Source organism: Sinocyclocheilus anshuiensis, unplaced genomic scaffold (genome assembly GCF_001515605.1).
Source record: "Sinocyclocheilus anshuiensis isolate Anshui unplaced genomic scaffold, SAMN03320099.WGS_v1.1 scaffold883, whole genome shotgun sequence".
Lineage (NCBI taxonomy): Eukaryota > Metazoa > Chordata > Actinopteri > Cypriniformes > Cyprinidae > Sinocyclocheilus > Sinocyclocheilus anshuiensis.
This window is the reverse complement of record NW_015547678.1, coordinates 1,109,117-1,124,793: the sequence shown is the minus strand read 5'-3', so window position 1 is coordinate 1,124,793 and position 15,677 is coordinate 1,109,117. Positions and strand designations below refer to the sequence as shown.

At 34.8% G+C, this 15,677-nt stretch overlaps 1 protein-coding gene across 2 annotated transcripts in view; it reads right to left on the bottom strand.

Moving 5' to 3' along the window:
- The window catches only part of LOC107703068 (ephrin type-B receptor 2-like), a 73,444-nt gene that overhangs the window by 12,137 nt on the left and 45,630 nt on the right, over positions 1-15,677 (bottom strand). For both annotated transcript variants that reach the window (XM_016505576.1, XM_016505577.1), the window contains exons 4-5: positions 7,945-8,100; positions 3,621-3,956 (exon numbers count right to left, since the gene is read on the bottom strand). In XM_016505576.1, the coding sequence (XP_016361062.1) occupies positions 3,621-3,956; positions 7,945-8,100 (492 nt within the window). The remainder of the gene's footprint in view (positions 1-3,620; positions 3,957-7,944; positions 8,101-15,677) is intronic.

Below are 15,677 nucleotides of genomic sequence, written 5' to 3'. Positions count from 1 at the left end.
TTCACGTGTGCCATTTCTGTATGATTATGGCTGTTAAGCCCAAAGAAAGATGTTTTATACATTGTATTTATAGTTGGCATAAAGTTGATGGTTGATCGCTCAGAGAGTTCGAGGCCTCAGGTTGTTATGCTTTCTCTGTTGTCGATCAGAGCTCAGGAATATTAAGCACACAATGTTGTGTAAAAAATATGTCTTGTGCTATTTAGTTTCTCTGTAAACGTCGATCCTGAGCTTTGATTAAGTGTTTTTCCATGCACTAGTTTCAATGGGCAGAACAGGCCCTGTGTCTTGATTTACTACACTGAATGATGGGATGGTGTGTGAGGAGGATGGGATTGTTGAGAAGTCGAGCGTGCCATTGTGTATGTTGGAGAGATTCACCCAAACAACACTAAGAAAGACCGATCTGATTAGACTAACACTCCAAATAGGAAGACGAACCATTTCAAACAATCACAAAATTCAATTCCTCAGGCGCATGTAACTTTTTGACCCCCATAATTTGTTGTTGATGACAGGACTACACTAGGAAAATATCAAAGACAAGCCATCATTTATTCACACTTGTGTCTTTTGAAACCTGTATGACTTACTTTCTTCAGCGAAACAAAAAACGGAAGTTTCATGGAATGTTCAAGCTGCTCTTTTCTCAATCCAAAATTAATGGTGACCAGCAAGATTGTCAACTTAAATTTCAGTCTTTCCCTCACACAAACTATCATATGGCTTAAGAAGACTTGGCATGTAGTGCACAAGTTGTATGGACCACTTTTATGGTATTTTTGGTCCTTTTTGAAGTCTTTTTATTCCTATGATGGCAAAGATGAATTTTCAGTTTTTAGTGTCACATGATCCTTCAGAAATCATTCTAATATGCTGATTTGCTGCTCAAGAAACATTTATTATTATCATCGTTTAAAAAAAGTTGTGCGGCCTAACATTTTTTGTGAAAACCGTAAATAAATTCTTCAAAATAACAGCATTTACTTGAAATAGAAATCTTTTGTAACATTATGAATGTCTCTACATAACTTTTTTATCAATTTGATGTGTCCTTGCTAAATAAAAATATTAATTTCCTACAAAAAATGGAATGGTAGTGTATATAAAACTCACTGGAATGGCAACAACAAAAATGCTATTAGCCTTTGAATCTTGTTTATTCTAAGTAGCTATTGTTCTTTAACAGACCACAGTTTTTTCAAGGAAATGCAGTTTTCTAAAGTTTAAGAAACTCCAGAACGTCTGGAGAGAATCCACCACAGGTCATTATATATGAAAATAAATTCTCTTGGTTTGATGAGGTGATTGGTTTTCCAAAGAGTCTGCAGTAAGTGGTACTTCATCATTCTGCTGCTCTCTTTGACGGCAATTTATGAGAAATACAAGTAGTACTCTTCTCTCAGTGAAAAACATAAATTCATATGTCCTTGTGGTATTCTGGAGGAGAAAAAGAGGAACAGATTACGAGCATTTGGATCTCAGAATCATTCTTTCCTCCGCAAGAATTTTCACTGCGGCAAATGACAAAGTAATTTCCTAGTTGATAGCAGCTTAAAACAAAGTATTAAAGACTTGAAAACATTAATGGGTATACCTATAGGCCTAATGTTTTTGAAATGTTTTTTTTTTTTTAAATAGTCTTCTCGAAATTCCTTCCCTGAGGCTAAATATCCTTTCGTTATTTTCTTTAATAAGTTTTTACTTATTTGATGTGCACATCCTGTATTTTATAAAAACCATTAGCTTGTAAGTTTCTCAGGGCAACATTATTAATAAATCCCTGAGTGTGGGAGGACGTTTATAGTTCCTGAGTGCTGTGTAAACCCATAGCGGTTGAGCTCATGCTTGGGCTCTGGCTGAGTAGCCGGTCCTGGCATTGTCCCTCTCTCTGTGTTTGGGGGGATGCGGGTGGTGTGAGGTGGATTTTTGTCTTTTAATGGCAGCAGTGAAGCGGTAATGTGGACTGACAGGCACACCGGTGGAGCCCCAGCCTCCAGTGATAGGGCCAGCGAGTTCACTGCAGCACAGCCGGGGGCACGGCTCTCATTAAAATGCTCTATTAAACACTATTATGTTCCTTTTGAACTGGCTCTTTTTGACTGGCATTATCCCTGAACAGAGCAATATGACGAGTGTTGTGGACTAGATTTCAGTTCTCAGATAAAAATTGAGGGAACATTAGAAATCTGATCAGGTGAAGATAAAAAGATGCAAACACATCACTTTCATGATGGTGTCCTATAAAACTGAAGACACTCAAAGCAGCGTTCGGTCGGGGAAAAAAAAAACTTGGCAATGTGAACAGTGAGACTCACAGAGATACTAGTGTGTAACTACAGTCTTCTGATGTGCAAAATTGCATATTTTCAAAACCAAGCCGGTGGGTTGCCTGAATAGACAGCTAGACAACTAATTGTTTTAAAAAGGCTCTAAATAGTTTAGCTGGTTTTGGCATCAACTGACTACAATTAGACACATTTCTTAGGTGGTGTTGCTGCATAAAAATGTAAATAAATGAATAAATTATAAAAGTAATAAAAATAAATAAATGAAACCAAGTAAAACATTTACCAAATTTGATAGTATTCCGTTTTTCTATTAGAATATACTGTATTTTAAAATGTAATGCATTCCTTTGATAGCAAAGCTGAATTTTCAGCATCATTACTCCAGTCTTCATGGTCACATGATCCTTCAGAAATCATTCTAACATGCTGATTTATAATCAATGTTGGAAACAGTTGTGCTGCTTCATATTTTTTTGGGGACCTGTGATATTTTTTTTTTAGGATTCTTTGATTTATAAAAAGTTAAAAAGAACAGCATTTATTTAAAAAATAAATTTTGTGTTACAATATACAATGCTGTTCAAAAGTTTGGGGTCAGTACATTTTTTCTTTCTTTTCCAAAAAAAACAATATGAAGCACTCATAATAAATCAGCATATTAGAATGATTTCTAAAGGATCATGTGACACTGAAGACTGGAATAATGATGCTGAAAATTCAGCGCTGCGTCACATAAATAAATTATATTTTAAAGTATATTAAAATAGGAAACCAATATTAGAAATTGCAGTAAGATTTCACAATATTACTGTTTTTCCTGTATTTTTGATGGAATAAATACAGCCTTGATGAGCAGAAATTTCAAATTAAATTTAATAATATATATTTTTATAAATATATAATATATAGTATAATACAGTATAATATCATAGCAATATAATATAAAATAAATATTACTATTTAAATATTATATAATTACATTATACTAATATAACATATTAAATATTTAGTTCAAACATATTTTATACATATACTATTTTTTTATTAAATAAAATATGAACAGCTCTTTGCACATTTACATATTTAGCTACTTTAATATTTTAGGAAGGAGATAGGAAGGTCCATGACATCAAAATGTTTGCAAACCCCTGAACTAGTCTCATACTAAATATAATATATCCTTATACTAAATTCTAGAAAAGTTGCCCGGCAACACACAAGCTTGTGTAATTCAAGGTCGAATCCAGCCCCCAGCAAGTTAAAAATATTTTGAGTATGAACATCATCTGCGATGTCTCAAACTGTTACCTGTGTTTACTGCTGTCTTACCAGCCTGGTTTGTGGTGATGTTGACAGCGGTGAACTGAGGTGAGAAGGGACTCTGGTCAGACACTCCATTCACAGCCTGGATCTCAAAGGTGTACTGCGTGTGGGCCAGCAGGTCACTGATGTGGACCCAGGGATGGGTCAGACCCAGCTGGCGGGGCACAAACTGCACATTGTCACCGCAGCGAGTGCAGGCCCCTCGACCCGAACCGCAGCTCTTGCAGATGACGTTATAGACCACGTCCTCCCGGCCTCCGCTCTCTTTCGGCGGATCCCACTCCAGCCGCAGGGAAGTCTCGTTCACGCTAGAAATCACTCTCTGGGGTGCAGACGGAACCGCTGTGGAAAGTCAAACCACACTGCCTCATCAGCAAGTCCACGTCTTATCGGGACAGGAGTTTAATTAAAACCAGCCTAGGAATAGATTCTTGGATTATATGGTGTAAGTTTGCAAGAAAAAGTATGTGACCCCTAGGGCTGCACAATATATCGTTTCAGCATCGATATCGCGATATGCGCATCCGCGATAGTCACATCACATGATGTGCTATGTTTTGCACATCATATGATTTGTCGTGTCACACCGCATCCAGTGTAGACAGCATCACTGATTATAATGGGTTCATAGTATTTTGTCGCGCCGCTCGCGTCCAATGTGGACACCAGAGTTCATTTTGACAGCAAATTTTGATTTAGTTTTAGTCATAGTCTTTTGACTAAAATGCCATTTAGTTTTAGTCATATTTTAGTCATTTGAATTGCTTTTAGTTTTAGTTTAGTTTTAGTCGACTAAATCTACAGTAAATTTAGTCGGCTAAAATCTAATGGGTTTAGTTACAGTGTAATGCATTTATTAAGCATTTCTCTAAAATTTCCAAACTCATTATATAGGTTTGATATTAAGGTTTTATCATGATAGACACAGATTTAACTGTTGTGACACACAACATGCCTTTATGCTAAAATTAAATAAAATCACTTCTCACAAAGAACAAGAACATGGTCTACTTTTTAATGAAACCCTGCTGTTTACGTTCACTTAAGACGTAATCAACTGTGTTTACGTGAATACTCGTCAAAACGGACAATTCGACATCATTTTGTGTGTAATTCTCTGTTCATGCGACGTGAAAGAGTACTCGCACGCTGTGAGACACGCTTTCTGTGTGTAGCCAATGCTTCAGAGTCTGCACTCAGAAAACCGGACCGAATTGAGTTCTCTCTTGCGTCGTCAGATTTATCCATATGTCTGCTCTTCTCTTACTCCCACATATTGACATTTTTTTAACGTTTTATGCGACGTGCAGCAAATGTATGTTCGCTTATGTCCCGCCGGTTCATATGTACACATAACCTCCGAGCCAGGCAGCAGATTCTTTCTGAATGAATCTCTTCCCAAATCGTCCCTCCCTAACAATTTTTGTCTCGTTTTTATTTGTTGACGAAAATGTCAATAGATTTACGTCATAGTTTTTGCCATTCAAAAAGAGTTTTAGTTCGTTATCGTCGGTGAAAAAAATGTCGTTGACGACAATTATGACGAAAATTATTTGTCAACGAAATTAACACTGGTGGACACAGTGAGAACCACGCAGATGCACGTGAACTCTGAATTCCGTTCACTTCCGCGTCTATTAATGACACATACGCGCGAAATTATGTCAAAATGCATGTCTCTGCAAGTATCCTTGTAAACACAGTTACTTATGGCTTAGGTGAAGGTAAACAACTGAGAAAGAAAATGGATGTGTGAGAAAATTTTGTAGCTTTAACACAGATTTATTAGATTTAATTTATACAGTGAAGACTTTGCAGTGTTATTTTACATTTGATTATTCAATTTCTGTACCTGAATACTGTTAGACTTACCTGAAAAATGTAAAGCACTGTTCATTTCATTTGCATCTTATATTTATCTATGCTTGTAATTTGTTTATTTCCTATACTGATTTACTCACCTTCAAAATCACCCCAATCATTGATTTTTTTTTTCCAAATAGAGCTATTCAAGTCATCCGGTGATTTTTTTTTTCATATCACAATATATATCGCAGAAAAACAAAATATTGCAATGTGAGTTTTTTCCAATAGCATGCAGCCCTAGTGACCCCCTTTGAATTAGTCATAAAATTGAATCTCATCATCAAGTCACAACAATAGCCCACCTAAATTGTCCCTAAATTAGGCCTTTGTGATGTAAAGTAACTTTACGCGTGGCTTTTTTTCCCCTCATAATCTGCTGGGCTGCTGACTCGAGCACATTCTAACTGCTCCGTCTTGTGTCTTTATGATCTGATTTTCACTTATTCATTAGCCTATTATCACTGCTCTTTTAAAAAAAGAAACTGGATCAAAGTAATCTCCACTTTCTAACAAGCCACATTAAAGTAATAATTTCATAATGGGTAATGACGAGATGAAAAGAGAAGTGGTTCATTGTAATGTAAAACAAGAGTGAAAGGGAAGAATGTTCTCCTCCCTCTATTCTGGACACAGTGCAGCAGTTCAGATTACTGACAGCGTAGAGCACTACTCCAGCATTCACACAGGCCCAGCCTCCCCAAAAGAACAGAGCATTATGCAAATCCCATCAGGCCAATCTCGCTGCTCACTGAGTTACAGCACTAAATTAATGTTCAGTGAGTTGCACACTCATTTTCTTTTTGCTGCACTTAACTGAAGCTCTAAAAAGGGCAACCTCATGGAAAAATTAAAAGACAAAAGACTTCAAGAATGTGTACAATACGAGTCTCCAGTGCTGACGCAAATGATGTTTCTAAGTAGGGATGTCAAAATGACCGGTACTTTGTGACTGAAGCAGTTTACTGCAACAGCAGTTTTGTACAGTATCAACCCAATTCTAAAACTTCTTTTAATTTTCATATGTGTATTTGAACCGGTGCATTACAGAATGACTTGAAGGTAATTTGTAGCTTAATAAACTGCTTAGAATATATTTTGTCATGATATATTATTATTATTTACTTATTAAAGAATTTAATAACAACAGTAACAACATATTGTTGTTAATGTTATTACATAACTTTTTAAAATATAATTTATTATTAATAGTAACAATATCAGTGTTTAAATAATTATTATTAAATAATAACTTTAATAAAATAATAAAATTCACTGCTCTTACTTTTTCCATTACTAGAAGTGCACCAATAATAAACTTTTGTTTGATAAGTTGATAAACATTTTCATTTTATATACTATGATATATATTTACATTTACAAAATACATTTTGGATACTAAAACTCTATATTATGTAAAAAATAAAATTCAACTATTTAATGATACAGCTGAATCACAACATACAGTATGAAAAAAAATGATAAACATTTTGACAATGTCTTGCAGTGTAAATTGTAGCTTAATAAATTGCTGAGGTCTATTACGTCAATATATTACTATTATTATTTAATTATAAAATAATTTAATAACAGAAATCATATTTTAATGTTGTTGTTATTACAAAACTTTTAAAAATATAGTTTATTAATAATAATAACAATATCAGTGTTCAAATTATTATTATAATTATTATTATTAAAAAGTAGCTTTATTAAAATAATATAATTCATTGCTCTTACTTTTTTCATTACTAAAAGTGCACCAATAATAAACTTCTGTCTGCTAAGTAAAAAAAAAATTATTATTTATGTATTTTTCTTTTTTTCTTTTCTTTTACTATTATTATTTTTCATTTGTTTTTATATTATTCTTATTATTCTTATTTTTTTTCCCCTCTTATCTTTCGCTGTACAGCACTTTGGTTCCAGTCGTGGTGTTGAAAGTGCTTTATAAATAAATAAATAAAGTTTGAGTAAGTTGATAATTGTCTTCATTTTATATACTATAATCAATACATTTTGGATATTCAATTTCTATATTATTATGTAAAAAATAAAATTAATCTATTTAAATCTTACAGTTGAACATAACATAGCATATGAAATTTTTTTTGAGATTTACTATTAAATTAAAAAAAATTGTAAACATTAACTTTGAGTGTTAGAGGGTTACAGTAAATGAGCAGCACAACTAAATATTAATGAAGAAATAATAAATCTTATTATCAGCAAGTACTCATAATTAAAAAACCACTAATATCAACCGATAACCATAACCAATATGGAACATCATGCATCCTTATTTCTTACCATCTGTACTGAGAAAATCCTATTGCTGAGTGCTTTGAAGATAATCAAAATTGACTAGATATTTGTGTGGACCACATCAAAGCCTGTCTGATTTTCAAAAAAGAGAGTAAAAAAAAACACCATAAATGACATAAAATAGCATAAGAGAATGACATACTGGTACAGGGCATCTGTAGAGGGTCAGAGTCAGCACGGTAGTATCCACTGCGGCACACACAGTTGGTTGCACCCTCGCTGGTAGTGCGGCTGTTGATGGGACACTGGAGACACTGCTGGTCCCCTTGAGATGCTTTGAAGGACCCAAATGGACATGCTGCATTACGAAACGTAAAAAGAGACAATAGTAAATGGTAAATCAGAATTATTCATTTAGGAATTGATTTGATAAGCATGTTTTAAGATGTATCACATACATAAATGCCTGGAGCTCATTATTATCACTCTGACTCATTAATGTCTCCCCACATTAAGCACATTTTCTTATAAAACAGCCATCTTCATATTTCTGTTTGGAATCAAAGAGAAAAGTGGGAAGTGAAAGCCCTCATCATGTCTTCTGATGGGTCGCCTGTGCAGTTCTGAAGCTTGGTCTCGCACTGATAATCTTTTGTTTGGTATACAAAGAGCCGAATGGCACTCAAGATACATCTGTGGAATAAACTAACAAAGACCTTGTTAAATCACAGCACAGTTTTTTCCCCTGCTGCCTAGTTTTACTGAAAACAAAATGCAAATGTGCTTGTGCTATTCAGAATTCTTTCTTAAATGAAGAATTTAATTACTTCAATGTTAATAAGGCCTGAACTGGATATTTAGGAATTCATTATGATTTTTCATCTGCTTCACAAAGAATCTGTCATGGCAAACAAAAAAGATGTTTACATGATAATGTATACAATTTATAAATAGACCAACTTTTTAACTTTCAAATCAGGAAATACAGGGCAAGGAAAAACACCCACCCTTGAAATGAAAAAAAAAAAAAAAAAAGTAGTAGAGGAAGTAGTAGAGGAATGAGAGCAGTTTTAAAAGATTTTCTCAAAATGTCAGTAAATGCCTTAAATGTATTGCTGTATATGTCTTATATATTAGATTAGTTTATGCCTAGTGTTTTAGACATCTTCTGGAGCCTGCCACATTTTATTTAGTTTCCCACTTTCTGAACAGAATCAAAATATACAGTAAATAACAAAAATATACAAAAAATGTTTTTTCTGTTATTATATTCAGTCATTGTGATTTTAATGTTCACATGGGAATTCATAGTAACAACTTAACGTATTTCGTTGAATAATTTTTTTTTACAAATTTTTGAATAATACAAATTAAATCACCATACTAAAATCAAAAATCATAAAATGTAATTCCCCGTGTTTTTGGGCATTACTCCAGCTTGCTAACATGACAATCTGCCTGCATTGAAAGTATGAATGGGAGCAGCAGCCAGTGCGTGAAATTATTATGACAACTGTTCTTGCAAACTGATTTGCTGAAAGTATTAAAATAGCAAACATCATGTCTATTATTTCTTTAAAGCAACTTTAAAACAATACATATCATGAAAAGTGCTACTTAAATAAAACATCATTTAAAAAAAAAAACAGCTTTTTCTCCCTTCAGTGTCATCTGGTTGAGAACCACAACCAATATCAGAGAAGGTAGCTAGAAACATAATTTGGAGCACGTTTCAGCTGTTTTTGTCCATATTAAGGAAGTCAATAGAGTCCAAAACTTTCAAGCACTAAAAAGGATATTGAGGATTCATGAAATGAATCCATAAGACTGATATATCAAACATCATCTAATGTCTGCCTCATTGGTTCTCACACGTTACATGCCATATTTTTTTTTTTTTAAAGATTTATTTTTGGCATTTTATTGATAGGACAGTAGTGAGACAGGAAGCAAAGTGGGAGAGAGAGGGGGGATGGGATCGGGAAAGGTCCGCAAGCTGGGACTCGAACATGGGACGCCCGAAGCGCAATGGCGCTACATGTCGACGCGCTGCCCACGAGGCTATCGGTGACGACTACATGCCATATTTAATGGTCTTTGTACACTACCATTCAAAATCAGTAAAAAAAATCAGTAACAAAAAATTCATTTATTCCTATGATGGCAAAGATGAATTTTCAGCATCATTACTCAGTCTTCAATTGCATGTAAGCCTTCAGAAATCATTCTAATATGCTGATTTGATGCTCAAGAAACATTTATTATTAAAGTTCAACAGTTGTGCTGCTTAATATTTTTTGGAAACTGTGATGCCTGTAAATTTTTTTCAGTGTAACATCAGCATGTAATTGACAGATTTGACATTTTTGGATGAACTATCCCTTTAAGGCGAGACACTGCAGGTGAATAGGGTAAAAATATTAACTATTTGAGAAAACGGCCTTTAAAAATATGTATTGTAATTGAAATCTATTGACACAAATAGATAAAGTGCTATAAAATAAGCACTTAACAGTGTCTTTTGGATGTTTTCTTTCCACTAGTCTTTATCAACACTTTACGAAAAGCCAAAAAGCCCAAAATCTCAAAATTGACAGGTGCATGAAAAAATTGTGTTTTGCCTGCAGTGTCTCCCCTTAATTGTAAGTTATTGATCCTAGCAGGTGAAACTTTGACATATTTACATTTCTAGTGAATAGTCAGGACATACAGTACGTCATGAAACCGGGACTCTCTCTGGTGAACCGGGACGTTACCATATTTATAATTTAGAATATACTTAAAAATGAAGACTACACCATCCAGTCATGCGACTGCAGAATGATATGTTAAATTCACGCAGCAGTTTAACAAAACCCAAACTCGCATCATTTCCCAGTCACAGACTGCAAGACAGACAGCATCCTTTATTTGCTCACACCAAATGGGTCAACAGCTGCCACGTCTGCCCGTCGGCCAAAATAACCTCAACGCTCATAATAATACAAACGTTTGTACCACACAGAAATAGCCTACTGACTCCAACTGGGAATAAATCAAAGGTTGAGGGTAAATGTAATGCGTGTCACATATCATCTGCAGGTGCAAAGCAATCAACACTTACCAAGAGCAAAGTGTGTTCTAGGAAGTACAATGAAGCTCATTCTATTAGCCTAATACCCCAAATGGCTTTGACAGTAAAACATTACTCTTGGCTGGCGCTCTCAGCCTATGATTGATGACAGAACATTCTCTTTCTGCCAGAAGGAATATAAGGCTTCCACGCTCACACATCAGAGTGAGTTAGAGCGGTGGACGTGGTGAATGAGGTGTTGGTTACAGTTGAATGAGGCAGAGTGGGTGTGAGTGACAGTGTACAGGAGTGGAATTAAATCTGTGGTACCACAGGGCTCCACAATAGAGACTGTGCCGTGTGAGAGGGAGAACGACAGCAGAACAATATCCCGCCGACATATTAGATGTGTGCACCGTGTACTGTACATGACTGGAGTATTTAAGTAGGTGCTAATGGAATTCTGGGAGAAACCGATTAAAGACCTTTGTGGCACCGCACATTTTTTATAATCTTTCAGATCTGTTTATCTTCATTCCTGTGAGCAGTTGTGCTTTTTTATGAGGCGCATTTTACAACAGGGAAATCACAGTAAACACTTTATTGCCTCAGTATAACAGTTTATCCTTTGGTGAAAGACATTAACTCACTAATTTAAAGACAACTATAAGACATTTGTAGGTTGATTCTCTCAAAGTGTAAAAACTGTGGGTCTGTTTGTTTGAGAATCTAGACCAGCCCAATATACCTCATCCAATGGCATGAGTTTGGGGGCGGCCTATCTGTTTGGCTGATCAATGGAAGATGAGGGAAGTGTTTGGCATTTTTGCAATTCCGTTTGGAGATGTCATGAGTGGTGGTGATTTTGATTCACTGAACAAATCGTTGTAATATAATGAACCAAATGATGAAATGAATCAAAAGAATAATTTCACTTATGTGTTAAGTGAGTCTTAAAGGGTTAGTTCACCCAAAAATGAAAATTTTTTCATTAATTACTCACCCTCATGTAGTTTCAAACCTGTAAGACCTTCGTTCATCTTCGGAACACAAATTAAGATATTTTTGATGGAATCTGAGAGCTGTCTGACCCTGCATAGACAGCAACGTTCTGCGTCACACGGATACGCTGTTTCCGTTCAGATCAAATCACGACAACATAGGAAACAGATCCGGCGTGACGCAGCTGACACAGAACAGCATACGCTGTTTACGTCCAGTGGATATTCTCCAAAATGGCACCAGGGTGATGCGGAGGAGACGAATTGTTGAATAAAGTCGTTTTTTTTTTTTGCTTTCTGGACTTGGGAACATTTCAGATGTGTTGCTGTCTATGAAGGGTCAGACAGCTCTCAAATTCTATCAAAAATATCTTAATTTGTGTTCCGAAGATGAACGAAGGTCTTACAGGTTTGAAACGACATGAGCGTGAGTAATTAATGACAGAATTTTCATTTTTGGGTGAACTAACCCTTTAAGGTGCAGTCACCTTTTTAGCTGCTTGGTGAAATCCAGTGGTTTTCAATAGGTACCTGCAAAATCAGGAAAGTGATTTCTGTGTGAGAAGTGCTTCATACATCAATACACTATTGACAGTGGACAGTGAGAATTTTATGCAGAAATTTGTGACTGCTCCTTTACATTACATCATTACCAGTAGGTGGAGACTTATTGAGTCTTACTGACTCATTAAAGAAATAACTGACTCAACAGAATCGTTCAAAAACACAGAATTATTCACATAAGAGTATCTTATCCTTTATTAAAAGGATGGTTACATGGAATTATCTATAGAAAATGACAAAATAGCCTAAATAAATTAACTGGGTTTCAAAAACATCTTTGAATCATTTACTTTGTGTATCATCATGAATCATTTTTACACGTTAAATAACTAGGATAATTCGTCCACCCAGGATTGATTCATATTTCGCACTGAATGAACGACATGCCCCCTTTCATTCAGCCGATTCTCATTCATGAACGACATGTCCCAAATCGAGTCTTGTTTAAACTCGAAAACGCCAACTCATTCACGAACAACACGTCCTAATTTGTTAATTTCGCTTACTAATGAGATGTCCCAGTTTGTTCAGTGTTTCCACTCAGTCTCGTTCAGACTCGAAACACAGACTCATTTAGTGCATTCGTTCAGAAGGTCCAACCAATGAAATGGTCCTTCACAGTCCACACTCGAATGCTACTCGCTCGTGCTACAGTCAGCCTTTTAGGGTAGGAAAAACCACCAAAGTAGTCACACGTTTAAAAATGAGAGACTTATGAGTAGGCCTGGGTGATAAAATGGTATCGATATTTATCGACGGTACACCTTCTTCGATAACGATATAAAACATGTTTGATATAGTGCACGATATAGGCACGTGCTCTGAGTGACGAGGAGATTGTGAATAAAAAAATGAATATATAGTCGAATTTAAAATAAACATTTGCATTTGAATGCAAAAATAGTACAATCAAATTTATGCATTCAAAATATTATAGAAATATAGAAGCTCAATGCGGAGAAGATCTTGAATGGGTTAAAACCGAAACTAAGCCATTCACACAGAACGCATATTCAGCGCATTTTTTAGATGGACAAATATGACTGCTGCACTGGCGTCTCACACAAGAGATGTAGCCATGCAAAGTTAAAACACGTCGCAAATTTGTGGAGGTTTATTCCTTTTCAGCTAAACAAATCACGATTCAGTTAGGGGTAGGAATTTATATGAATGTATGTCTGAGGGGAACTTACTGTCTTTAGAAAAGTTTACGTGGTATTTTCTTTTCATCTTGCCTCTGAACGATGCATATTAAAGTAGTGTTCATAAGCAGCTCTGCTTTGTTTACAGCGGTAACCCAGGAAACACTGTATCACTGCTGTTCATAAGCGCCACCTGCTGGCAGAGAGTGACTCTGCGTCTCATTCAGCTCGTCTGCTGTTTCGTTCAGATATGATTTATGTAGTATAGTTTCACAAAACTGAAGTCAGACATTCTGTTTTTGCTTAAAATTTCGATTAGATTAAAAACTGCTCATGCTGCATGTACGCTGCATCTTTGTTTGGATCATGATTAAAATGCATTGGTTGTCTCTCATTTTAAATGGAAAGAGCACAGACAAAGCCTTAGTTTGTTTATATGAAGAGATTTCTTTTATTTGAGCAACTTTCTTATTTAATTTGGGGTTTGTTTTAAAATTTCAATTTAGTTTTGTTATATTTTAATTTCACAAAGAAACGTTCAGCAATAGCCTAATAAAAGGACACCTTTTCATTTACTATATAATGTCTTAAATCTCATTTTGTTTAAAAAAAAATCAAATCGTAAATCGAATTGAATCGTGAGTTGAGTGAATCATTACATCCCTATTTGTTAGTAAAAAAAAAAAAAAAACAGCATTTATTTGAAACAGATATTTTTTAACACTATACTTGCTGTCACATTTGATCAATTTAATGTGTCATCCGTGAACTAAACTGAATTTCTTTCAAAACTTTTGAACTGTACACTGTTAAAAATATAAAAAATAAAAAGGTTCTTTATTGGCAGTGATGGTTCCATGAAGAATTTTTAATCTTTCTATCATACAAAAGGACCTTTACAGTAGAAAAAGTTTATTTAGATTATTATAATGTTTTTTAAACAAAGAAAACATTTTATTTTAAGGACTGATCACTGAAAGGTTCTTTTTCCACACTTTTCCAATAACCGATTTATTCATTAGAAAGAATGGGGAAAAAACTTGTTAAATACATTAAAGTTTACTGTGTCACACATTTTATGTTAACTGTCCTGAACATACATTCAGAAAAAAATAAACAAATAAAAATAAAATAACTAAATAATCTTATATTTTTAGTGCCTCCCACAGCAAACTGCACTGTCACACTACAGGAACCTGAAATTTCAGCCCAGTGAAGGTACGGTCACAAGCAGTCAGACAGCATGTGATGAGCCGGAGCAGAACAGCTACCAACCGTCAGTAAACACAACTAAGAGCTCATCTCAAGAACGTATAAACAATCTCCACAGTGAGCCTCCACTGATGCTTCTAGAAGCTTGATAACACTTAGAATAGCAGGAAGTCTACCAAAAATCAATTACACACCCACTAAAAGAATCCTTTATTTGCACATGCTGTTTGTGTAGTTGCACCCTATACAGTAAATGAATTATGAAAAAGTAACATGTCAAACATGCCCAAAAACCTGATGTTTTCTATGTCAAAACACCACATTTTGCAGACAGTTCTGAGTGCTGAGATACAGAAATACCTCAGCTGGCTCTTAAAACATTAAAATGTGCTAGGTTTACGTCTGGATATATGCCCAGTTATGATGCTTTTATAATTATCATCTTTTGATTAATTAATGCTGTCCAGATGAATAGGAGCTGCACAAACATTTATTTTAAACAAAATTCTATGGGAAGCAATACTGAAGCACTAATTTAACCAGGCAATTTTTGGGGGGCTGACTTTTGGCAACTGTTTGTGGATTACTGTGATGTTTTTATCAGCTGATTGGAATCTCATACTGACGGCACCCATTCACTGTAAAGGATACATTGGTGATCAAATGATGCAATGCTAAATTTCTCCAAATTTGTTCCAATGAAGAAACAAACTCATCTACATCTTGTAAGACATGAGGGCGAGTAAATTTTCAGCAAATATTCATTTTTGGTGGACTGATCCTTTAAAATTAAGATGCTTTTAAAAAAAATCTTATTTATCTTATTCTACTTTTATCTTATTTTTCACTAAAAATATCAAAACCACTTTAAAACAAAATATTTATAATATATCTTAAATAATTGTTTTTCACTCACATCATTGGTACACTGTAAAATCTAATTAGTTGGGCTTACTTAAAAAAA